This window comes from Sus scrofa, chromosome 17, assembly GCF_000003025.6.
Source record: "Sus scrofa isolate TJ Tabasco breed Duroc chromosome 17, Sscrofa11.1, whole genome shotgun sequence".
NCBI lineage: Eukaryota > Metazoa > Chordata > Mammalia > Artiodactyla > Suidae > Sus > Sus scrofa.
This window is the reverse complement of record NC_010459.5, coordinates 62,866,594-62,888,890: the sequence shown is the minus strand read 5'-3', so window position 1 is coordinate 62,888,890 and position 22,297 is coordinate 62,866,594. Positions and strand designations below refer to the sequence as shown.

At 66.4% G+C, this 22,297-nt stretch overlaps 2 protein-coding genes across 6 annotated transcripts; one reads left to right on the top strand and one right to left on the bottom strand.

The window, feature by feature from the left end:
- Positions 101-22,297, bottom strand: TCEA2 (transcription elongation factor A2). Of its 5 annotated transcripts, none has more exons than XM_021077643.1 (10): positions 22,173-22,297; positions 4,625-4,687; positions 4,306-4,411; positions 3,348-3,435; positions 1,963-2,093; positions 1,699-1,755; positions 1,230-1,384; positions 1,017-1,163; positions 475-546; positions 101-316 (listed from the first exon to the last, which is right to left on the bottom strand). In XM_021077643.1, exons 2-10 carry the CDS (start codon positions 4,649-4,651, stop codon positions 308-310), a joined length of 792 nt encoding a protein of 263 aa, XP_020933302.1. In that variant the 5' UTR covers positions 4,652-4,687; positions 22,173-22,297; the 3' UTR covers positions 101-307. The 5 variants fall into 5 exon arrangements, with proteins under 5 accessions (XP_020933302.1, XP_020933301.1, XP_020933303.1 ...); XM_021077642.1 differs by lacking the exon at positions 22,173-22,297 and adding an exon at positions 20,524-20,618; XM_021077644.1 differs by lacking the exon at positions 22,173-22,297 and adding an exon at positions 7,832-7,933.
- SOX18 (SRY-box 18) lies at positions 17,133-19,023 on the top strand. The gene is made up of 2 exons (XM_021077645.1): positions 17,133-17,611; positions 17,736-19,023. The coding sequence occupies exons 1-2, from the start codon at positions 17,254-17,256 to the stop codon at positions 18,545-18,547; spliced, it is 1,170 nt and encodes a 389-aa protein (XP_020933304.1). The 5' UTR covers positions 17,133-17,253; the 3' UTR covers positions 18,548-19,023.

Below are 22,297 nucleotides of genomic sequence, written 5' to 3'. Positions count from 1 at the left end.
GTCGGGCGGGGGGGGGGGCAGACCAGACGTGGGGGGAGGGGACCCAGCTCAAGCCCAAGCCTGCACATGGCCCACCAGGACCAAGGGCTAGGGACAAAACTGGCAAAAAGAAACATTTAATACTTTGTGGGGAGGGGGAGAAAGGTGCACTGTAGGTAGGGGTGGGGGTGCGTGCTGCCTTCCGAGGAAGGCCAGGTGGGCACAGGGCAGGTCTCCAGAGAAGCTGCATCTGTCGGCAGAAGATGGGGCAAGGGCGCTGGCCAGCGCTGGCCTCGGCCCAAGGCTGCAGGCGCACGTGCACAAAGCCTCAGCAGAACTGTAAGAAACAGGTCTGGCCATGTGGCCCTCGGGGCCCCCACAGGGCAGGAGGCTGGCTGGCATGGCTGTCCCCTGGGTCGCACCACAGATCCTACAGGCTAGAGACAGCTCCCTCCAGAGTACAGGGCAGGGGGACACCTGGGCTCACCCACCTACCTTCCAGCGGTTTCCACACTCGTTGCAGACAACAAAAGTGGTCATAGGCTCGTCGGAGCTGCGGGTCTGCACCTGTGGGGAGGGTGCTGTGGGCGGGGCCAGCCCAGATCCCGCGGAAGCAGGTCTTCCCTAGAGTCACAACCCGGGGAGGCCACCCCCAGGTGGCCCTCTGGGCGATCAGGGCCGAGGCTGCCCAGCAAGCCCAATTTCCTCTTGGGGTCCACATCAGCGCCTCCCGCCCCAGGTCGGGGTGTAGTCCAGCTGCTGCCACCCAGCACCTATCCTCCCGCCAGCAGCAACAGAGCCGGGCCCAGAGCAAGCGGGACCTAGCACCCCAGACTGCCTCCTGGGGACCAGGGGTCCTCAGCAGGGGGTGGCCCCAAGTGTGACCACGCCTCCGGGCCCAGGTGGAGACCACCTGGCTGGGACCCCAGCTCCAGCACCGCTCACATGGCGTGCGTCCAGGCGAGGGTGGGCCAGCCCGCGGAGCGGGGCAGGCACAGCTCGGAAGAGGGGCGGGGCCCGGAGCGGCCAGTGCTCACCTGCGTGTAGGTGCAGTTCTTCTTCCGGCACTTGCCGCAAGTGAACAGGTCCGTCTGCGTGCCGCCCGTGCGGGCCATCTGGTGCTCGCGGATGGCCTCCTTGGTCATGGCCTTGCGGATCTCCTTCAGCTCGTCGCTGGCCATCTCCTGGGGTGAGGGCGCGTGCTCAGCCGGGGCCCGGCAGGGGCGACCCCCACGCCCCCGGGGGCTCACCTCTGACGTCATCACGGCGATCTGCTGGGGCGTGATGGCCCCGCACAGCACGCTGCGCCGCAGGCCGGGGTTCTTGGCGTCCTTGAGGTTAGAGAGGCGGCTCCGCACGCGGTTCTTGTACTTCATGTCCGTGTTCCCCACGGCCCGGAAGATGCGTGCGGCCGTTTAAGGACCCGTTCGGCACTGCTGCCGTGGCCTCCGCCCACTGCCCAAGCCAGCGAGGGCCTCTCGGGGGCCGTGTTGGAGGAGCCAGCGACAAGGGGTGGTCAACGCTGACACATCGCCGGCTGAGACCCAGCTGCAGGCTCAAGGCCCAGGACCCGCGCCCCCCCGCAGGCAGTCGGACCCCAGCAAGTCGGGCCAGAGGGCCCTCGGGTCAAGGTGAGTGGTGGCCTCCAGGGAAGCTGGGCCCAGCTGGCCTTGTGGCTCCTTCAGAAACCCAGCCCTGAGCCCCCCCCACAAAGGATATATTCCTCGATCTGGGCTGACAGGCGCTCGCAGTCTGCTCCGACGGCCGTGTGGTCATCTGCAAGAAGGAGCCCTGACCACCACCCGCTGGCCCCACCCTGCCGCCTCAGCCTGCCCAGGATGCAGGCGCCCTGCTCCCCAAAGACCCCCGGGCCCCGCCTGAGGTCAGCAGAGACAAGCTGGGCTCAGGCCCCCGCGAGCAGGTGGGGCCCAGGCCACCGGGGAATCGAGGCCTGAGTCAGGAGCCAGGACCCCAGGCACTCACGGTCCGTCTGCAGGGCGGCGGTCAGCATCTCGCGACACTTGTTGCGCACCGCATCGCAGGTGACCGGCACCGGGGGAAATGTGGTGATCCTTGGGGTCGCCGGCACCCGAGGCAGCTCGGGCCTCTTGCGGCTGCAGAGAGACAGGCCCACTCGGGCCGCCAGCACCCCCCGTGAGACACCGGCCCCCAGAAAAGACAACGTCACAGCCACGAGACCCCCAGGCCCCACCTGCTCCAGCCGGACGGCCCTGCCCCTCTGCGGTCTGGCCCAGCACGTCCCTGGCGTCGGCTCAGGCGGCCAGAGGCAGCGCGGCTCCCAGAGCCAGGAGTGCTCCCAGCGGGGGTCCCCACCCCCAGGGGCCTGGAACACGGGGCCACGCTGCCCAGTGCAAACCGCCGGGTCAGGCAGAAGCAGACGGGGCTGGAGGCCGCCCCAAAGCAGGTACCACTCCGCAGGCAGCCCCACCCAGCACCCCCCGCGGGCTGTCTGGGCGTCCACCCAGCCCTCCCCTCACGCCCCTGCATCTCGTGACCCCGTGACCTCCACGGAAGTCAGTGGAAACAGGAGGCTTCCTGGAGAAAAACAACACGTGCAGGTGGGCGGATGAGCCACACTGTGAATCCAAAGCTCAGCTCTTCCTGGCCCCTGGCCCCTGCTGCCCAGTTGGGTCAAGGGCAAGGCAGCCTCTCAGCACAGTCCATCCCCACGACCACCGTCCCTGGGGCAGTGGGCCCAGCGGCCAGGGGCAGCCCCGGGAGGGCGGAGCCGGCCCACAGGCACCGGAGCCCAGACCGGGGCCTGGAGCCAGGGGATGTGATTAGTGGGTGCCCACAGGCCACTGAGGGTGTGGGTCAGCTCCCTGTACCTGGGCAGACACAGCCTCCCTCAGACATTCACGGCTGAAAAGACCCAGAGAAGTCCCTGGAGGGAAAGTGTCCAGCAAGAGGCTGATCGGGGAGTGGTGCAGTGGTTAACGAATCCGACTAGGAACCATGAGGTTGCGGGTTCGGTCCCTGCCCTTGCTCAGTGGGTTAACGATCTGGCGTTGCCATGAGCTGTGGTGTAGTTTGCAGACACGGCTCGGATCCTGCGTTGCTGTGGCTCTGGCGTAGGCCGGTGGCTACAACTCCGATTCGACCCCTAGCCTGGGAACCTCCATATGCTGTGGGAGCGGCCCAAGAAATAGCAAAAAGAAAAAAAAAAAAGAGGCTGACCGGGCTGGGCACAGCCCCCTGGGGAGGGGCCCTCCAAGGAGCTGAAAGGGCTGTGTCCTTACGGCCTCAGCCCCCCGCCTGGAACTCAGGACACCTGAAACCTAGCAACCTCGTCTGCCAAGAAAGTGGGGACGTGGGGGAGGGGTGCACCCGCCTTCCAGATGTGCTACCTGGGATCCTTGGCCTCAGAGGCCTCCTTGGAAGACGTGGGCAGAGGCCCGCCCCTCCTCCGCTCCCTGGCTTTGGCGTCTGAAGCATCTGCAGGTGCCAGGAAAGAAGGGAGGGCTGGCCAGGAGAAGGCAGACCCGGAGGGCCAGGGAGGGGAGCAGACCACCACCCAGGCACAGCCCCGGCCAGACCCCTGGCCCCAGCCCGAGGACCCTACCTCCAGCCCCAGCTTCCTGGGGGCCCGCTCTCCCCAAGCCAAGAACAGTCCCCAAAAGGCTCCCAAACCACTTTCCCACACACGCTCCTACGCAGCAGGCCACCTGTGAGGCGCATGTGGGGGCCCCATCCTGGCAGAGGGGCTGCCGCTCGCCAAGTGATCCCTGAGCACAGAGACCCCCCCGAGAGGTGGCCTCCACAGAGGCGTGTGAACTTGGACCAGAAGCGTCCCGCACGCCACCAGGGGAAACGTGCTGGTCCAGCACGCAGCCCGACAGGACTGGAGGAAAGCCCGGGACGCACAGCTGTTTCCCGGGGCTTCGGACCAAGCTGGGAGGGGCTCGGAAGGGAGGGGAAGCTCAGGGTCCAGGGTGGGCACTTCTGCACCCCAGGGCACCCCACTGTCCCCAGAAAGGGGCCACCCCTGGTTCCCTCTGAGTGGCTGTGGACCTTCTTCCTCCTCGCCCACTACCCTCTCCCCCAGGTGGGGACATTCCCCCGCGTGGCATCCCCCAGCTCCGCTGGGTCCCCCTGAGGGCTCAGCACTGCCTCCTCCCTCAACGGTCCCCTTGCTCCGCGTGGAACCCTCCCCTCCCAGCCCTGAGCCGGAGCCTCCTGGACCAGGCCTGCCCCCCACAACTCCTGGGGGCCACGGCTCAGGGACAGCATAGCCAGCGCCCTGCCCAAGGCTGACCTTGGGGTGCCCCTCGCCCCAACACTCAGCCCAGGCTGCCCGACCCGCACCCAGGAGCTTCTTCCAGGACTTGATGAGAGACTTGGCCAGTGTGACAACCTCCTCGTCCGAGCTTTGCTTCCGCAGGGCGTTGACAGACATGCCGACGCGGGTGGACTGCAAGGCAAGCGGCCGGCTGGGGGCGGGCAGACCTTCCCCAGTGACCCCAGCACCTCCCGCAGGGCAAGGCTGGGGACTCCGCCTGAGGATGACTGGGAGGGACAGTGTCAACGCTCGAACGCCCCCCCCATCTCACTGAGCAACAGGAAAGGCAGGGACGGTCTCCTTAGGGACAGGCATTTGTGCCAAGGGCCAGGGCGGGGGCCCTACCTGCAGCAGGTGCAGCGTGACGGGCATGGTCTTCAGCTCCCGCAGCAGATCCACGGCTCCGTCCTGGAAGCAGAAGGGAAGACGCTGATAAACCACCTGGGAATCTCAGGAGGCAACCCCCCTCCTACCTACACGTGAGGATCAGGGGGACACAAGGCAGTGACAATCTGGACAGTCACCTGGAACCAAAGGCCCAGGGAAGACGGGCATGAGAAGGGAAGCGGCTCTGCCCCCCATCCAGCCCAAGGGCCAAGTGACTCCTGCTACCCACTCCCCAGGTGAAGGTGCAGCCCCAGGAGTGCTCACTCTCACTGGGTCCCAAGTCCCCTACCTGCGTGGCCTGGGCAGTCTCTCCCCAGAGTTGAACGACCAACCCAGGACTGCACACCCCCACCCCCTCCTCACTCCCTCCAGCCACCAGCCCTCACCCAGACTGCTGCTGCCTTGTCTCTCGTCTGCCTGGCACCCCCACTCCACATCTGCTTCCTCAGAGCGGCTCTGCAGCCACACACACACACACACACACACACACTCGCGGGTCACACTGTTCCACGGCAGGCACAGCTGCCAGGGCTCCCGGGGGTGGGATGCAACCTGGCTGCCCCAGGACCTCTGCACCTGCTGCTCTCACTGCCTGCAACACACCTGCACCGCCAGCCCTCCAGAGTTTTGTTCCAATGACACCTTGGGGGAGGGCTTGCCCACTGAAGACAGTGGGCAGTCCCGCACAGCCCACCCCTCCCCACTCGGCTTTCCCCCACCGAAGCCTACCTAACCCACAGACCATCACGCGTGCGTCTCTTTCACGACACGAAGGGAGGCAAAGACATCCGACCCGGCCACCCAAGGTGCGGAGAGCCTCAGATGTCCTGCAGCCTGGCCGTGGAAGGGGCTGAACTGGCCCCCTCCCTGCTCTGGATGGCATCTCTGCTCAGGCTACAACCCTCCCATCAGCCCCAGCAGGCCCCGTGCTAAGAACATCAGAGGAGACGAATGGTCGCCAGAGCCAAGGGCTCAGTGCCACTCAGCGCTCATCTCCCATGATGGAGCCTCAGGCGGCGGAACACCAGCTCCCTGTGGCCTCCAGACCTGAGAGGCATAAACGCAACTCCCAGTCATGACCCCCAACTCCCCCAAGGGGCCTCCAAGGCCCTGGGACCCACCGGGAGTCTCCACTGGCTCTCACTCCCCACGAAGTGGTGGCCCCAAACCCGCTTCCAGCCCACACCTGCTCCACCGCCTCACCCTCCCTGGACTTCCACTCCTGCAGCTCTTCCTCTGGATGCCCTCCCCAGTCCTGCTTGGCCCACCCACCCTCCTGGGCTGCGGGCCCATCTCAGTCCCCACCTGGGGGGCACTTGCTTTGTCTCCTTTGGGAGGGAGAAGCTTCTTTCTCTGGAAACAGCTGTAGATGTTCCCACACCCTGCTCTGTGCCACCCACAGTCTCCCAGGGGTGTGAGCGTCATGCCGGGATTGGGGGGTGCTGCCTGCCGGCTGACGGACGAATGAAAGCGTGGGAGCCAGCCCCAGCTGCAGCCCCAGGGTAGAACTCTGTCCGATGCAACCTTGCTTAGCCCAAAACGCCACCCTCTCAGGCCCACGGCAGAGCCTCTGCCCCGCCCCCGGAGCTCAGTCTGGGGAGAGACAGGCCATGTTTACTGAGCCTCTCGGGGAGCCAGCAGGACACCTCTCTAGCCCCTAGAGGCAGGTACCACCCACCCAAGATGATTCTTGTGAGGGTTCAGGTGGCCAAGGTCCAAGGGGAACTGGAGACCCATCCACCCGGCCCCTTTCAGAGGCCTCGGTGCAGCCTTCCCCAAAGACTCACTGGCCGAGGGACCACAGAGGCCCGGCCACACAGCCTGCACGGCTGGCCCAGGGTCCAGCGCCCAGGCACCCCCAGGACGGGCCAGGGGCCTCCCAGGGCTCTCTCCGGGGGTGTCTACACATCGACCCGTTCCCAAGAGCTGCGGGCGAAGGAAGGGAGAGAATTTATTAGGGAAGCCTAGTTCTTGGAAGACTGAACAGACAAGGAAGAAAATGGGCCTACGCCAGGCAAGGCCTCCAGCCGGCTACTAAAATGAGATAGAGGGCGGCGGCCCCAGACCGGGCAGAGGTAGGGGAGGCGCTTTTTCTCCAGAGGGAAAGGGGGTCCAAACGCATACTACAAACTCTTGAAGGCCAGGAAAGGGATGTGGAGACTCGGGGTGGGACAGAGAGCTCTGAGTCGGCGGTGGGGCTCTGGGGGAGCTGGGGGGGCGGGGGGGCAGCGAGGATGCGCAGGTAGGGGAGGAGGAAGGAGAGAGGGCGGGGCGGCCGGTAAGAAAGGGCTGAATCAGCCGGGGCTTCCGCTAGGCCTGGAGGGGCGGGGCCGAGGAAGGTCTCCGCCGGCCCAGCCTCCTGAGGGGGTCCGGAGTCAGGGGACCCCAGGCCTGCGGGGTCTCAGCCTGGCGGTTGGGGTCTGAGTCCAGAGCGGGCAGCTCCCGGGACAAGGTCCAGGCCGGATCGCGGCCTCTGCCGTGGGTGCGAGGTGAAGGGCAAGGCCAGCCCAGGGTGGGGGGTCTCGGCCCCCTGCGGGGGTCTCCCCGCGTCCCGGGAGTCTCTGCCTGGCCGGGGTCTTGTCCTGACCCTCGGGGGCTCGCCGCGGCCCTGGCGGGGGCTCGGCAGTCTCGGCGGGAGCTCGGCGAGGCGGGGGCCCTGGGGTCGTGGCGGCCCGCGCCCCTCACCGCGCTCTTCTTGGTCACCATCTTGTCCAGCCTCCGGGCGATCCGCGCAATCTCCTCCTCCTTGCCCATCATCGCCTCGGGGGCAGCGCCCCCAGCGCCCGCCGCGCCAGCCTCAGCCTTCCGGCCCAGACCCCAGCCCCGGCCGCCGCAACCTCCCGCACCCGCCGCAGCAGACGCAGCCCCGCCGTGGGCGGGAGACCCCCCGTTCAAACTCCCGGCCCCCGCGGCGCCGCGCTGCATCCTGGGACACGTAGTTCCCCCGCCCGCCAACCACGCGCGCGCTCTCCCCATCCCAGACCACAACTCCCAAGAAGCAGGCGGGCGCGCCTGGCATCTTAGGAAATGTAGTCCTGACGCGGGCCACGGCCCGAGGCCCGCGGGCCGGAGGACTCGCAGCCGCACAAGCTCCGGAGCGAACCGGTTAGCCGGCGGAGGGCGCTGCGGCGGTGTGGCCTCCGGCCGCGCGCGTGGGGGCCGTACCGCTCGCCGCCAGACTCTCCGCGCGGGGCCTCAAAGGCGCGCGGGGCCTCAAAGGCACGCCGGGGTCCGTCCCCTCTCTCCGCCTCCTCCACCTCCCGCTGTGCCTCGGCCGCCGCCTGAACGCTCTGTCCTGGACTGTGGCCGCGGGCCCGCGCGGGGCGCCTGGAGGTGGAGGGAGCAGTAGCCGGGTGCGGAGTCTGGAAGAGCCTAGGGGTGGGCTTAGGAAGGCACCCGGGGACTTGGAGAGGCTGCGTGGGCGGGGCCCCTCCCTCCGGAGTCAGCTTCCAGGTGCGAATCCCAGGCTCTCTGTCCCTCAGTCTCCCGGCCGGGAACGGGGGCGGTGGTAGTGCCTGCCTCACAGGGCCGCTGTTGGGATCAAGTAAGCTGATTCACGTCGTGCACCGAGAACAGGGCAAGGGACGGGAGCAATCAGATTGTCATCACCGTAGCTGCTGGAGGGCCCTGGGAAGGGCCAGACTGCACTCAGCTGGAGAGCGGAGGGATGGCCCTGCCCTGGGGAAGGCTGGGGAGAGGGGCAGGGCCAGTATCCCCATCCGAGGTCGGCCCCCTCCCCAGTGATGCATAGGCTGGGCGGTTTGCCGGAGGTGGCACAATTATGGGGCAGAGTAGAGGCTCAGGACTGTTATCTGTCTCCAGTGCTGTGGGCCCACAGTCACTGAAATTCAGGCCAGGAGTTCCCTTTGTGGCTCAGCAGTTAATGAACCTGACCAGGATCCCTGAAGATGTGAGTAAGATCCCTGACCTCGCTCAGTGGGTTAAGAATCCAGAGTTGCTGTGGCTGTGGTGTAGGCCAGCAGCTGTAGCTCTGATTTGACCCCTACCCTGGGAACTTCCATATGGCGCAGGTGTGGCCCTAAAAAGACCAAGAAAAGAAAAGAAAGAAAGAAATTCAGGCCAAGCAATTGTGATTCCAGGTGGCAGAAGGGATGTCCAGACAACCTTGAGTGACCATGCCTTGGCCTTTCAGTGGCATTAATTGAACAAGACGAGTTTCCTGGCAGCCAGGGTGAAAAGAGAAACAGTCATGAGATTCCTTACTAATCATAAGGAGTTCCTCATGGGCAGCAAGGGTTTGCCAGGACAGAGGCCCTGTGATGGGCGAACACAGCACCTCCTTTCCAGCTCCCACTCTGTCCCTCTCTGTAAGCGGCAGGCAGGCGGGGCGCATAGCCCTGAGTCCAGCCCACCAAGCTAGCCCTCATGGCCCAAACCCCCTGGTCTGAGTGTGTCTGCAGCCTCTGAGGTCTCGCCCCAAAGGGACACCGGGAAGGCTGGAGGCGCACACCCTTCATCAGCTCCCCTCAGGGGACCACTGGCCAGAGCAAGGTGCTCCCCGCAGGGCTCATACCTGTCCACGGAGGCTGCCCCCTTAGAGTTAAGCTAATTCAAGGACTGACAGGAGGATATGCCCCCTTGTGCTGAAGACCTCCAAGCACCAAGACGGGGCACCCTGGCGCTCGAGCTCAGCCACGGCTTCCGACAAAAGTGGGGAGGGTAAACCCACCTGGTCGGCACGGAGCAAAGCCCTCAGCCTCTTCCCTCTGGAACAGGCAGAAGTATGTCTGGGAAACCTCAAAATGGCTTCCGGTCCTAGGCTTGGAGTCAGGGAGGAGAGGATCAGGGCCGGCCTCCCAGAAGCATCGCCTGCTAGAGAAGGCTCCACGCCGCAGTCCAGCCTTGGGGAGGCACCAGTGGGGCAGGCTCTGTGCCATCAGCACAGCCCCCGGGGAGCAGGTCACGGCTAAGAAGCCAGCCTCCAGGCCAGTCCCCATCTGATTTCTCTGCAGGACAGACGAGGACAAAGTGCTGGGGGCGGGGCACGCAGACACCCTGGAAAACCAGCCTGAGGACCCCCCCCACCCTGCCTAGACCGGGCAGACCAGCCCTGAGAGGTTAAAGGATCTGGCGTTTGTCACAGCTGCAGGGTAGGTCGCAGCTGTAGCTCAGATTCAGTCCCGGGCTCCAGGAACGTCCACATGCCACAGGTGCAGCCACAAAAGAAAAGAAAAAAAGAAGCCAGGTGGTCTGCCTGCGGGGCCCCTGGCAAGATGGGGGTCAGGGCCCCAGAGACAGCTCAGCACAAGCCTAGTGCGTCCCAGAGGCCCTCGACTGAGGCCCAGCAACGCTGCCAGCAAAGGGAGACCGGATGCCATGGCCCTGGGGAGCAATGGCCAGGAGGTAGGGCCTGTGGGAGGGGGCCTGGCCCAACGCAGGGTGGCCATGGGGAAGAGGGAGTGGACAGGGGAGGCAGGGGGCTCCTGAGCTGGGGGCCACAGCCCTTTGCCCTGTGACAGGAGCCCTGAACCCTGACATGGTACAGGCCAGCGTGGAGGCCACCATCACGGGGGGGAGGGGGTGACCTGGCCTTGTGGCCTGAAGCACCCAAAATGGGCAGAGGCCTCTAGGTGGCAGGAGAGAACCACAGACGGTCTGCAGGCCAGGCATCTGCCACCCTCCCTGCCCCCACCAAGGTCCAGTGGTTCTGGCCATAACTGTGAGGCAGCCAGGGTGGGAGTGGGGCTAGTTCCAGAGAGTGACCCTCGGGTGTGGGGTCTCACAGCTGGAGGAGCACTGACTGAGCAGCCCCAAGCCCCCTCTCCACCCCTCATGAACTCCCCACCCCCTGAACCTTGCTCAGCACACTCCGTGGCAAGCCCCCTCGTGGGCCCTACCCAAACCTGGGAGCTTCTTCCCCAAGGAACTTACCCCAACAAGCTGCCTGGACCCCTAGCCCCTCCTGTGCCCTCAGAAAGCCGTGCCTGGAGGGGACCCCAGCACCATACTTTGGCGCATTTAGCTGAGCCTGGCTGTACCATCACCGGGTGCTCACCAGGCCTGGGTCCCCCACGTCCTGTGCCACATCCCTGGCCTCCCAACACCTCAACTGGGTAATGAAGGCACACGCACCCTGATGGAGCCACAGAGGACCTCCACCCCCACCCCCGGCCCGGGAGAGACCAGGTCCGACCCACTTCCCTCCGGCCCTGGGCTGAAGGCCTAATACAGAGAGAGCCTCCTGGAACCAGCAGGGCCATCCCCCTAGGACCCCAGGCCAGGAGGAGGAGCAGGAGTGGGGCACAGGGAGGTGAGGGCCAGGTGGACCCAACAAGGAGGTGCCAGGCTGTTTAGACTGTGAGCCACGAGGAAGGGGAGCTCCTGATTAGAGGTCAGAAAGGAGGGGGAATCGGCAAGAAGCAGGATGGGGCAGGCAGCAGCTGGGCCAACCTTCCCAGACACGCCACCCGCCTTCCACTGGGGGGCCGCCCTCCGTTGCCATGCTGGTCTCCGGGGAAGACTCTGGGTGAAGCCGCACTCCCGCCCCACCCTCGGGCTGGGGTTGCACACCCCCTTGCAGCATCTTCCCCACTTGACCCCTTTATGGAGAGAGACTCACGGGTACCCCCCTCAGGAGCCCTGCTCTATAGGGAGCCTGGCCCCGACCTGGGGGCTCTGAGGGGTCAGACACAGCGCTGACGGGTCTGGGGATGACCCAGCAGCACCCCCAGGGTCCATCCCTCACAGGACCAGCACTGGCTGCACCTCTGGCCCAGAGGCCTGCCCCTCCCCCGTCCTCAGCCCACAGAAACATCGGAAGCTCAGGCCGTTTCTTTTTCTATTTGTGTCCCCCCACTGGCCCGCCCAAAGCCGGCCGTGACCCCAGCAGGTCGAATCCGCGCTTCCCTTCTGGCTGGGGCAGGGGCCTTGGTGGGAAGGCCAGCACTGCCAGACTCACATGGAGCCCCCACCCCCACTTCCCATGGCCGCCAAGTGGGGGGCAGGGACAGCCTGCAGCCTCAGAAGCCCGCAGCCCTCCCCTGCCCCCCGGGCACCCATCTCTTTCTGCACCCTACTTTGTCAGACCCTGCAGCCCACCCCGGAGGCTCCGGGGTGCCCTGAGCCCAGCCCACCCCACTGAGGCCTCCCTCAGATCCCAGCCTCTGAGGTCAGGCAGGGCGGCGACAGGGGCTAAATCCGGCACAAGCGCCCTCATGCGCCAGGGCACATCTCAGCTCTGCCACCGCAATGGCCCTCTCTCCGGGCCTCAGTCGCCCAGTCTGTGGAATGGGGAGAACTGCCTGCCCAGGACAGCGGCACTTGGAAAGTCCCCAGCCCAGCCCGCAGCCTTGGCCCAGGCCCGGCTCCCTCCCCCAGAGGCAGCACTTTGGGGGCAGCAGGAGGCAGCCCCCAGAGGCCAGTGGCAGCCCAGTAGCCTGCTCCAGGCTTCCTCGAACAATGTGCTTCCCCCACACAATTCCCAGAAACACCGCCCTCCCTGCCCTGCCGCCCGCCAGCCTGGCGGCCGCTCCGCCCTCTCCCTCCCCAGGGGCCCCAGGCAGGCAGGGTCAGGGGCTCCGGGGAAAGCAGGAGGTCTGACTCACGGGGGTCCCAGAGGCCGCGCCCGCCCCAGGGGTCTAGGCACACCGCCTACCGTCCTCAAGGAGAGAGACAAAGGAAACTCCCAGGACAGGCAGACTGGGGGCCCGAGGAGCCAGGCCTCGGGCGGTGACCTTGGCCAGGCCCCACTCCAGGAGCAGACCCCTGCCCTTCACTCCTCCTGGTGAGCTGACGTGTCTCTCCTTCCTGCCAAGTCCGCACCATTGCAGCTGTGGAGAGCTGTCAGCTCACACCTCTCTGCTGAAAACCCTCCCAAGTCGCCAGGTCTCTTTCAGATGAGAAGGCAAGAGCCTTGGAATTCCCTGTTGCCCTGGCAGCTAAAGGATCTGGCGAGGTCACTACTGCAGCTCAGGTTCAGTCCCTGGCCCAGGAACTTCGGTATGCCAAGGGTATGGCAAGCAAGCAAGCAAGCAAGCAAGCAAGCAAGCAAGCAAGAAAGAAAGACCCCACAGCCCCTCATCACTCCCTGCACACCTCCCTGCCCCAGGGCCTTTGCACATGCTGCTCCCGCTTCCCGCATATGCCCTCATTTTTGTTCACGTTTGTCTCCTTCAGGGTTGACCCAGAAGTCACCTCCTGAGGCGACAGGCAGTGGGCAGTCCTGACAGTCCTCTCTCCTCCACTGCACACATCAGAGCCTGAGCCTCGGGTCGTGACGCACACTCGGTGACCGTCTCTCTCCATCAGGACAGAAACGCCCCTGGCCAGGCTTGGGTCTGTTTCGTTCACGGCCAAACCCTGATCTCCTGGAACAGGGCCTGATCCACAGTGGCGTCAATGACCCGGGGAGGATGGATGGGTGCTCCCTGCTCCTGGGTGGATGGTCCCCAAGAACACAGGCCAGCCCCCCAGTCCATTCGGCAGCCCCAGCCGGTTGGGCCAGCAAAGCCATTGGTTACCAACCAGGGCAGCAGCAGAAAAGAAATACACAGCGGCAGTGCCTGCCAGGCCCAGGGGCCGGTGACCCGCAGCGGGCCCTGCTCCTTCTCTCCATGATTCCCAGGGCAAATCAGGACTGCCACCAGAGCTGGCAGGAGAGAGGGCGGGGAGGGGCCAGGCTAGCCCAGGGCAGGGGCCTGGGACATCCCAGTGTGTCAACACACAGCCCCCCAGGCAGGGCACATAGACAGCCCCTCTCTGCCCCACCAAGGGCCACCAAGGGGGACCAGGCACAACTCCTGTAGGACCAGGACACCCACAGACCCAGGCCTAGGGCACTGGGGTCTGAACAAAGCCAGCCTCAGCCGCGGCTCCCGCGGGCCCAGATGGAGTGGCGCAGGGGGTGGAGCCCAGGGCAGGAGCACTGGGCCTGGCCGGCCAGCCCGGCCGGACGACTAGACAGACAGAGTGTCTGGCGCCTGCTCAGCCAGGCTGGCCCTCGGCTCCCTCCACGCAGCTGCGGGCTTCCTTCCGGAGCTGGTGTTTCCTGGCTCCTCCCTGCCGTTGCTGTGGAAACCAGAGTGGCCTGGGCCCCCCCGCCTGGTTCCCACGGAGCCCCCGCTGAGCACCAAGCGGGCCCACACAGGACGCAGCAACACCAGAGGACACACGTGCCCCTGACGCCCCAGCTCCTGTCCAGCACCACAGACCCGTGCCTGGAGCCAGCCTCTGCAAGACCCGGACACCTGGTCACCCACAAAAGTGACCCGACCTGACCCACCACAGCCTGACTGCCCCCTGTCACCAGGCCTTCTTACGCCCACGCCCTCAAGGCCCCGTGCTCTTGGTCCTGCTGGGCCCCGGCCCTCAGGGCAGCCCCGGCCCCGCACCACACCCCTCAGACCTGCAGCTGCACCCAGTGACCCCCTCCCACTGCACCCTGACACCCCCCGCCCCCAGCGCTGCCCAGGCCTCGCAGGTCCACTGACAGACCCCAGCACTCTGAGAGCTCCAGCCTGGCGAGTGTGGGCGCCACGCCAGCAGCTTGCTCGTACCCCTGTCTGCACTCTCCCAGGAGCGAGGCCCACAGCGCGTCCGCAGCCCTGGGTTCTCTGCACACCAAGCCCAGGACTGAGGGCAGGAAGGTGCGGGGCAGGAAGGTGCGGGGCGGTGGGGGGGGGCGCTGTTCCCAGGCTTGAGCCCAGGGGCCACCTGGATGAGGCAGGCACATGTGTGTGCCCACTTGGCTCTAGGCTGTTGGGTGGCCCCCCTACAAGCCCCACTCCCACCCCCAAGGACGAGCAGGAGGACTCTGGCCAGGCCTGGAGCCCTAGCCTCTAGGACCACAAGGACGAGTCCGAAGTGGGCATCCTGGCTCCAAAGCTGAGGTGTCAGGAGACCAGCGTCCGCTCCACCTGGACCAGCATCTGATGGGGACCCCACCCCCACCCTCTGGGAGCAGGAGCGTCCTGCCCCGCAGGACTCAGTAATTGGTCCCAGCCCTGCTGCTCCTGCAGGAGTCCGGGCTGGGGGGTGTGGGGGGAGCCTGTGAGGTCTATGCCCCGGGCAGCGCTTGGGAGGTCCGCCACCCCCAGAGCCCAGCCAAGCTCCCACCCAGAGCCACCGAGAGGATTACCCAGCATCCTTTGCAGGCTTCACTGGGAACCTAGGCGTCGGGTCGGGCTGAGGGAGGGAGCGGGCGGAGGGCCAGGGAGGCAGAGTCCCCTGCAGCCCGGGGCCTGCCCCCACTCAGAACCAGCTCAGCCTCTATTTCCACCTCGTCTGGGAGATGAGTGTGCGCGACCTCAGACCTGGACCAGGTCAGGCTGAAGGGGGAACCGTCCCCACTCTCGGAATCACCCCCACTTTGGATGGAGCAGGGGCCACAGCACAGTAGCCACAGGATCCTGGGGATGCCTCCCTTCATGGGTGTTGAGGGCCAGAACCTCGATTCTACTCCCCCGGGGGCACCCCCTCCTCATGGCAGAGTCCAGCCTCGCCCCCACACCCAGGCAGACAGACAAACGCACACAGACCACACACGCCTCTGATCACAACTGGCCACACCCATGTCAGCCCTCCTACATCCCTGGGGAGTACCCCCAGCCCTGAGGCTCCAAGGTCAGGGCCACCCTGACTGCAGCCCTCACCCCACTGTTTTCCCATCGGGACAGCGGGCCAGAGCCATCACCCTCACCCCCACCAGGCAGCACCCAGGAAAGGACAGCCTGACCCAGAGGAGGTGTGGTTTACCCCAGGAGGCTCTCCCCGCCACAGGACGGGACAGCAGGACACCAGGCGAGGCAGCCATCCTGGGGGGCGTGCCCCAGTGGTGAGGTAATTCTGGGCACTGTCCACCCCCACACTCCCAGCAGCTTGAAAAACTCTGGGCTGCCAGGGGCTGCAGGGGGGCAGGCGGTGCCCCCGGGGAAACTGAAAATCCATCCCGAGGGAGCGACGGCCAGCCGTGCGGGAGCCTGGCCTCCTTCCCAAGACTGGTGATCATCCTCCCAGACCTGTGGCTGAGCCAGGCCCTGGCGACCCCAGACCACAGCCCCAGACTACAGCTGGCTTCAGGCAGAGGTACCCTCTGCCCAGTACTGGCCCCTTGGACCCACCCTTCCACCAAGAGTTCCCCTCACACCTCTCCCCCACCCGCCCCTTGGGGAGAGGACTGTGCTGCCGTCCACCCAGTGCCTCCCATTCTTGCCTGCTTCCCAGGAAAAGCCAGTCCCCCCCCATACCCAAGAGGACCTACCCGACTGCGCCCAGTACACCAGCCTGGGCCTGGGAGATCTGGAACCCGGTCTGGACCGCCCAGCCCTATGTGTGACAGAACCTGACCTGGGGACAGGGCGAACACCCACAGCCCTCCAGTGGGGGGGCGTCGCCTCTCCCCAGGTCAGCTTAGGAGCTGTAGGACCCACAGGGGACCTACCCCCCTCAGAAGCGCTGGCCGTGGTCTAGAGGGACTTAGGGGGACAGAGGATGGAGAGCTTATGGCCAGACCCAGGCTCACCAACACCTGTGGCCACGCACGGTGGAGCTCCCAACACTTGGGGTGCGGGGTGGTCCTACGTGCTAAGGGGGCTACAGAGCGCCCAGCTTCCAGGCTACGGACAAATGTGCAAGAGGGAAAACTGATCCCCCAAGAGAAGCCCCCTCGGTGGGAAGGGACTGGAAAGCAGGTCGCCCTGGGGGAGGCCCCTCAGTTTCTGGAGCCCTGACGCCCCTCCTGGTGGAGTCGGGGGACTGGAAGGAGGCTGAGAGCGCCTCTGCTAATCCTCCGGGGTCTGATGGGGGTGGGGGGTGGGGGTGGGGAACCCTTCCTGCACCTGCCCCAACCCTGAGTCCAGCCTCGCTTGGGCAGCGCTGGCCCACCATCTGGGTGACCTGCTCTGGACCCCTCGGCCCTGGCTCAGGTGTGGGTCCAAGGCAGCCACCCTGCCCATGCTCAGCCGTGCCTCACCCAGTTCCCAGTCGTGTGGGAGTGGGATAGGGGACACGGAGACACCTTCTCGTTTAAGCCTATGCACAGGCCTGGGGTGGGAGAGGCCTGAAGCTCCCAGCCCTGCCGGCTCCACATGTTGGGGGAGGGCTGGGGACCACGAAGCTGCCGGGTTCTCCAGAGCAGCTCCCCAAGACTCCGGGAGCTTTCCCAAGGCACCCTGCCCTTGAAGCTAGACTCGGTGGGGAAGGCAGCCTCCTCCAGTTACCGCCCGGGGGTCCGACTCCGTGGGTGGGGGGCAGCTCGTCTCTGAAAGTCTGACAGCCCCCATGAGGATGCCCCCTGCCAAGCCTCAGGCCACATCAGCCGCCCTTTCCCACTCGGGGGGTCTCTCCTTCAGAGAGGGCGCGGGGGGCGCTGCGCCGAGGAGGCCACGGCGGAATCTGGCGGGGCCGAGAAGAAAGGGAGCCCCCGGAGGAGGGGGCGGCCCAGACCCGCCCCGCCCCGTCCGCCCCGCCGCCTATTGGCCCCGCGCCGCTATATCTGAGCGCCCACCCGGCGCGAGGCCACCGCCGTCCCCGCCGCCACCACCGCCCGCCTTGCGCGACCAACCCCGAAGTGCCCGCCGCCCACCTCTGCGCTCCCGCGCTCCGTTCCGCCCAGGCCGCGCCCAGCTGGAATGCAGAGATCGCCGCCCGGCTACGGCGCACAGGACGACCCGCCAGCCCGCCGCGACTGTGCATGGGCCCCGGGCCCCGGGGCCGCCGCTGAGCCGCGCGGCCTCCCAGCCGCTCCCGCCGCCCTCGCTGCGCCCGCCGCGCCCGCCTCGCCGCGCAGCCCGCCGCGCAGCCCGCCGCGCAGCCCCGAGCCGGGGCGCTATGGCCTCAGCCCTGCTGGCCGCGGGGAGCGCCAGGCGGCCGACGAGTCGCGCATCCGGCGTCCCATGAACGCCTTCATGGTGTGGGCCAAGGACGAGCGCAAGCGGCTGGCGCAGCAGAACCCGGACCTGCACAACGCGGTGCTCAGCAAGATGCTGGGTGAGTGCGGGGGACAGGGACGGGCGGGGGCGGGGGCCGCACCCCGGGGGGCCCGGGGCGCGCGCAGGGCTCGGCAGTCCGCGCGCCCGACGGCAGCCCGCTGACCCGCGCCCGCGGCCCGCAGGCAAGGCGTGGAAGGAGCTGAGCACGGCGGAGAAGCGACCCTTCGTGGAGGAGGCCGAACGGCTGCGCGTGCAGCACCTACGCGACCACCCTAACTACAAGTACCGGCCGCGCCGCAAGAAGCAGGCGCGCAAGGCCCGGCGGCTGGAGCCCGGCCTCTTGCTCCCGGGCCTGGCGCCGCCGCCGCCGCCGCCGCCCCCCGAGCCCTTCCCCGCGGCCACCGGCCCAGCCCGGGCCTTCCGCGAGCTGCCGCCGTTGGGCGCCGAGTTCGACGGTCTGGGGCTGCCCACGCCCGAGCGCTCGCCGCTGGACGGCCTGGAGCCCGGCGAGGCCGCCTTCTTTCCCCCGCCCGCGGGGCCCGAGGACTGCGCGCTGCGGGCCTTCCGCGCGCCCTACGCCCCCGCCGAGCTGCCCCGGGAGCCCGGCGGCTGCTTCGGGGCGCCCCTGGCGGAGGCGCTCAGGACCGCGCCCGCCCCCGCCGCGCCGCTCTCCGGCCTCTACTACGGCGCCCTGGGCGCGCCCGGCCCGGGCCCGTACCCCGGCCCGCTGTCGCCGCCGCCCGAGGCCCCGCCGCTGGAGGGCTCCGAGCCGCTGGGGCCCTCGGCTGACCTGTGGGCCGACGTGGACCTCACCGAGTTCGACCAGTACCTCAACTGCGGCCGGACTCGACCCGACGCCGCAGGGCTCCCGTACCACATGGCGCTGGCCAAGCTGGGCCCCCGCGCCATGTCCTGCCCAGAGGAGAGCAGCCTGATCGCCGCGCTGTCCGACGCCAGCTCCGCGGTCTACTACAGCGCGTGCATCTCGGGCTAGGTCGCCGGCCAGGCCTGAGGCGCCGCGCCGAGGCGGCCGCTCCCTGTAACAGTCCCCCCGTAGGAACCCGCCACGCTGGGGCGACGCCAGGGCGGCGCTGGGGCTTGGCCGCGCGCCCAGGGCGCCCCCAGGGGTGGTTCCCGCACGTCCCCGGCTTTGCCAGGAGGCCCCGGCCTTGGACCGGTTGGCTGGCCTTGCCCGGGTTAAGTTTTGAAGCGCCTAATCCTTTTTCTTGCAGCGTATTTTCTAGAACCAGGCTGTATGTTTCACTTGACCCTTTTTTTGTATACATAAAACGATATATTTAATTTTTAAGGAAACTTCTAACCCTTTGCTCCCGAGGGGTTTCAGTGATCCACAGCATTGATGTAGCAAGGGCTTTTCAATACCGTTTGTATGCTGTACAGGCCAGGCCAGGAGCTGGGTCCCCCTGGGCCCAGCGAGGCCTCAATAAAGCGCCTCACCTTTCCTCTGAACCCTGTGTCTGTGGTTGTGGCGGAGGCGAGCAGTTCTGCCAGGGGCCCTGTACGGGCCTTCCCTGCAGATCTGCCCCAGAGACCCTGACTCCCCGCTTGGGTCCCACAGCAGGCACTCCACCCTTCCAGGGGCTATCCCAGCCAGAGCAAGCGGGTGGGAGGTGGGAGCTGCGGGCCATCCCCACCCTACCAGCCCTGCGTTCCCCTCCTGCCGCCCCACGTCAGCTGGAGCCAGTGGGGGTCAGACCACGCCCAGCGATCCCCCATCCCGCACCAGGCACCAGGCTTCGGCATTCTCATCTCCTTAGAACGCCCTTCAAGCCCAGGGACTGCCCAGGTGCTGACGTGACATCCTTCAGCCTCCACCCGTCATGCTCAACCTCATGTCCCCAGAGAGGGCAGCATCACGACAAACGCATGCTGCTCCCCAGGGTGACCTGCCCAGGAACCCAAGGTCAACGGCCTCGCATCTCAAGATCCAACTCTGGAGTCCACCACTCTCTTGCCATGCTGCCTCCTTGGTCCCCTGAGCTCCTTCCCAGCGCCCCTCGGTGGGTACAGGGCAAGTTCACAACCACCCTCTTCCTCCTGGGACGCTCACCCTTCTTGGGCCTGACAGGTCTTCCCAGGCAAGTGGAGGGGTCAGGTGTCCCCCACTCCACCCCTCCCACCTGGCCTGCCCCAGCTCCCCCCACCCCACCCCCCGCCCCAAGGCGAATGGGGTCTGGCCAACCTCTGACAACCCTGACATGGCGCAGGCCCCTAGGATGTTGCTTCCGTGTAATGACGTGCGCTGCTCTGTGCCGCAGTGAGCCTGAGTCTGACGACACGAGCGTGAGTGTGTGCGTGAGCCAGTGGCTGCACAGGCGGCTCCGAGCCCGGCTGTGATGCTGTGGCTGTGTGACCGTGAGATCATCCGAGAGGGTGTGTGTGACGCCCAGTGTGTCTGAGAAAGTGCACGCGTGGAGGTGGTGAGAGCCCGGGTAAGCCTGCATGTGTGCAGAGGGGAACAGGGGTGGGGCTGTTTGCCTCTCAGACAGGGTGACGTCATCTCTCATTAACTGGCATGAGCCCCACATCTCAGCTGGTGGCTGGGCAGCGACACCTGGGTCCCCTCTCCCCTTCTCATTGTGAGCAGGACCCAGAAACCTCAAAGGCAATAGGGCACAAAGACACACAAAGTGCCAGACAGAAGCCAAGGAGGGCAGGAGGTGGACCTGCAGAGAGGGACCCTGGGCAGGTAGACAGACAGGCAGAAATGGCCCACAGGACATCAAGGACAGTGCTGGCACCCAGGAGGGAGGCAGGGAATGAGGACCAAAGGGACAGGGTGGTCCAGCCACCTTCCTCATGGGGCGTGGGGGCTCGGAGGCACCATTGCTGAGTCCTGGGCCCACACGAAGGCTCTCACATCACCTGTGCGTGTGCACACCCAGCTCTCCCAGCCCCAACCCCTACTTTGGGCCTGCACCTGGTGGGGGGGGGGGACAGGCGACTCACCCTCTGGAGCCCCAGGTCAACTCGGCCAAGGTGTGCCCCCCCGCCCCACATGGGGACAGGCTGATGGGGACTCAGAGCAGCCAGCAGCCAGGAGACTCTGGCCGGGTGTGGCTCCTCCCATCCCCTCACCCCACCCCCTGGCCCAGCCTCTCTGGTGGCCTAGAGCCACGTGCACAGCCCCACGGAGGGCCTCTCCTGGGCCCAGGCAATGCCCCCTCCCCAGAGACACCCATGAACACACACAGAGAAAGGCGGCAGACAAGGAGGCCCAGCTGTCTGTGCCTCTCATGCGTATGGAGCGAGCTCCTAGTATCCTCTTCACCCCCCAGGAGTTGGGGGGTGGGGGCCGCAAGGTGCCCTGGGGTGGCACAGGCCCCACTGCCCAAGTAGGCTGAGCAGCTTGCTCCCCAGAAACCCCTCCCACAATGCCAGGGTGGGAGGCCGGGCGGAGGGGACCCCAATTTGTACCAAGTCCCTGCCGTTGGGGGCTGGGGGCATCTGGGAGTCGAATCAGGACACACACATGCAGCAGCTGCTTTCAGCAGCCTCCTCAGCGGGGCACCCTGCCTGGGGCACTCCCTGAGGGACCCGGCCCTGCTCTGCGGGGGTGGGGTGGGGTGGGGTGGGGGTGGGGGGCTGGACTGGGCAGCCCTCCCAGGCAGGACCACAGCCCCAGGGACTGGGTGGCTCCAGCCCCGGGTCAGGCTTCCCACCCCTCCCCCTCCCGGCTCCACCCACCTGCCTCCCCTCGGGTCAAAGAAGGGAAGTCCCCACCCCCAGGCACCGCTGAGTCAGGCCCGCCAGGAACAGACCCAGGCGACCCAGCTCCTGGCGGGAAGTTCTAGCAGCCCTGCCTGGCATAAGCCACCGCTCCCACGCCCAGGACCCTGCCTCGCCCTGGAATGACCTGAGCTGAGGGGTAGAACCCTGCTCAGCAAACTGCCCAGAGGAGGGGGTTGGGGAAGGCGGGGGGGGGGGGGATGATGCAGAGAGCAGGGAGGGGACCCCTCCCCTGTCCTCCCCGTAGTGGACATGGTCATCACTGGGCATACCCCCTCAGGAACAGCCCCACAAGCAGCCTCGCACCACGCAGGACCAAGGCTGTGCCCGCACGCCTGACCAGGCCGTGCTGGGTTGGACAAGGAGGGACCCAGCCAACCCCTCAACAGGCCAAACCCTCACCAATCCAGCTCGCATCCCTCAACACCTACCTATGCTTCTCAGAGGCCAACTCAGTGATGTTCAAAATACATTCACAGGGTCGTACAACTGTGACCACTACATCTTTTTTCTGTTTTCTTTTTTTGCTTTTTAGGGCCGCGCCTGGGGCACATGGAGGTTCTCAGGCTAGGGGGCCCATCAGAGCTCCAGCTGCCGGCCTGCACCACAGCCCAGCCCCTCGGGATCCGAGCCTCATCTGCAACCTACACCGCAGCTCACGGCAACGCCGGATCCTCCACCCACTGATCGGAGCCAGGGATTGAACCCGCACCCTCATGGCTCCTAGATTGGGTTTGTTTCCCCTGCGCCACGGCTGGACCTCCTGTGACCACTAATTTTAGTGCTCTTCCATTCCCCCCCCCCGAACGGCCCGTTAGCCGTCACTTCCCATTCCTCCCTCCTTGCTCCCAGCCCTGGGAACCACTCACCTACTTTCTGTCTCTGTGGATGTGCCTGTTCTGGACACTCTGCACAAATGGAGCCACACTGTACGTGGCCTTTGGAGTCTGGCTTCTGTCACTGAGCACCATGCCCTCAAGGCTCATCCATGTTG